The 1810-nt window shown below is 39.6% G+C and overlaps 1 protein-coding gene across 1 annotated transcript in view; it reads left to right on the top strand.

The window, feature by feature from the left end:
- The window catches only part of Tmem14a (transmembrane protein 14A), a 4363-nt gene extending 3256 nt beyond the window's left edge, over window positions 1-1107 (top strand). Inside the window, exon 3 of the mRNA XM_005372218.3 lies at window positions 541-1107. Within this exon, the coding sequence (XP_005372275.3) occupies window positions 541-580 (40 nt within the window). The 3' untranslated portion in view covers window positions 581-1107. The remainder of the gene's footprint in view (window positions 1-540) is intronic.
- The last annotated feature ends 703 nt before the right edge of the window (window positions 1108-1810 follow it).

Raw genomic sequence — 1810 nt, 5'->3', positions numbered from 1 at the left:
TCCATTTTCTTTTTGTGAATAGATTTGTCTTTTTTTTCTTTGTCTGGATGTGTATACATGTGCACACACATGAGTGTGTATGTCATGTGTGTGCAGGTGATCACAGAGGCCGGAAACGGTCATCAGACCCCTTGGGGCTAGAGTTTCATGTCATTTATTATTAGGATCACCTGCCATGGATGCAGACTGAGCTCTGGTCCTCTGGAAGAGCAGCCAATTCTCTTAACTGCTAAACCATCTCTTCAGCACCCTTGACTTTTTTCCAGTCACTTTCTTGGGTAGCTTTTGGAAGTTTTCATTTCTCTTGAATTTTTTCTCTTAATCCCCCATCCAAGGTTTTCAGAACAGTGGGTTTGATTTCACTCATCTGTTCAGGGAATGTTTTTAAATTAGAAAATAGGAAAAATAAACTCCCCCTCTGCTCTAAGGAAGGCTACGGAGCTCCCAAAGGCCACAGCATAGGAACAGCATGATAGGGAGTACATGATTGTCCTGTCGATCAGAGTGGCCTTCATCTTTCTTCCTTTTGTATTTATGCAGCCTCGTGATGATCCTGAGACTGGTCCTGCTGTTGCTTTAGCACCAAGAGAAGCCAAGAGCCCACCTCCTATCATTCTACTGTACCCGACAGAGCAGCTTCTTGCATTCAAAAGATCAGTTTAAATAGGTGATAAATTTCTTACCCTGAAATGAAAATATGTTGTCACTCGAAATTTAAAAACCAATTGGCAATATTTGCTTGCCCTCCCCTTTTTCATTTAAAGCACAAGTTTCAGCTGTTTCTTTTTGTTAACCCTGGTCTTTAATGGGTTGCTATGTAGTCATTTGCTTTGTCTTATCTTGTGGGTGGAATTTGGGCGCCCACTGTTTTCTGCTCTTGAGAGTTCCAAGCTCTTATGGCTCAAATAAGATGAACGGCAACTTGTCATGTCATGGGGTCCCTGGAGTGAACCACAGAATGTTGATGATTTGTATGTCACTTGATACATTAGCTATTTTATTTGTATTGTTGTGAGGGATCTTTGCGTCGAAGGAATTCCGTTGTCAACTCATCAGTGTCGTAACAGAATGCATTCAGTATTCAAATAAAATACATTTTTATCTTAAGCCTTTTTATTCATTTTTATGTCTTTTACTAGAAACTCAGTCATCATTGACATTTATATGTTTTATTACTAGTAAAAAGGATGTCAAGGGAGGGTTTGCACCAGCTCTCTGTACTTTGCAGAGCATCTCTCTCACTTCCACATCCATGTCCTATCACCAGTCCATTTGTTTGTTTGTTTGTTTTGTTTTGTTTTTTTTGGAGACAGGGTTTCTCTGGAGCTTTGGGAGCCTGTCCTGGAACTACCTCTTGTAGAGATCCGCCTGCCTCTGTCTCCCTAGTGCTGGGATTAAAGGTGTTCACAACTCCTGCCAGGCCTCACCAGGCCATTTTAAGAACAGGTCTTACTACAAAAGCCTGTACTCCACAAAATTGGAAAATATAAAAGAAATGGACTATTTTTTAGATAAATATCATATACAAAATTAAATCAAAACCAGGTGAACAATTTAAATAGAGCTATAAATCACAAGGAAATAGAAGCTGTCACTAAAAAACTCCCAACCAAAAAAAAGCCCTGGGCCAGATGGTTTTAGTGCAGAATTCTACCAGAACTTCCAAGAAGAGCTAATACATGTACTCCTTAATGTGTTTCACATAATAGAAACAGAAGAGTTATTGCCACACTCTTTATTGAAGCTACAGTTACCCTGACACCAAAACCACACAAAGACTCAACTAAGAAAGAGAATTACAGACCAATCT

The sequence above is a fragment of the Microtus ochrogaster genome, unplaced genomic scaffold (genome assembly GCF_000317375.1).
Source record: "Microtus ochrogaster isolate Prairie Vole_2 unplaced genomic scaffold, MicOch1.0 UNK333, whole genome shotgun sequence".
Taxonomy (NCBI): domain Eukaryota; kingdom Metazoa; phylum Chordata; class Mammalia; order Rodentia; family Cricetidae; genus Microtus; species Microtus ochrogaster.
This window is presented reverse-complemented; position numbering and strand designations above follow the sequence as displayed.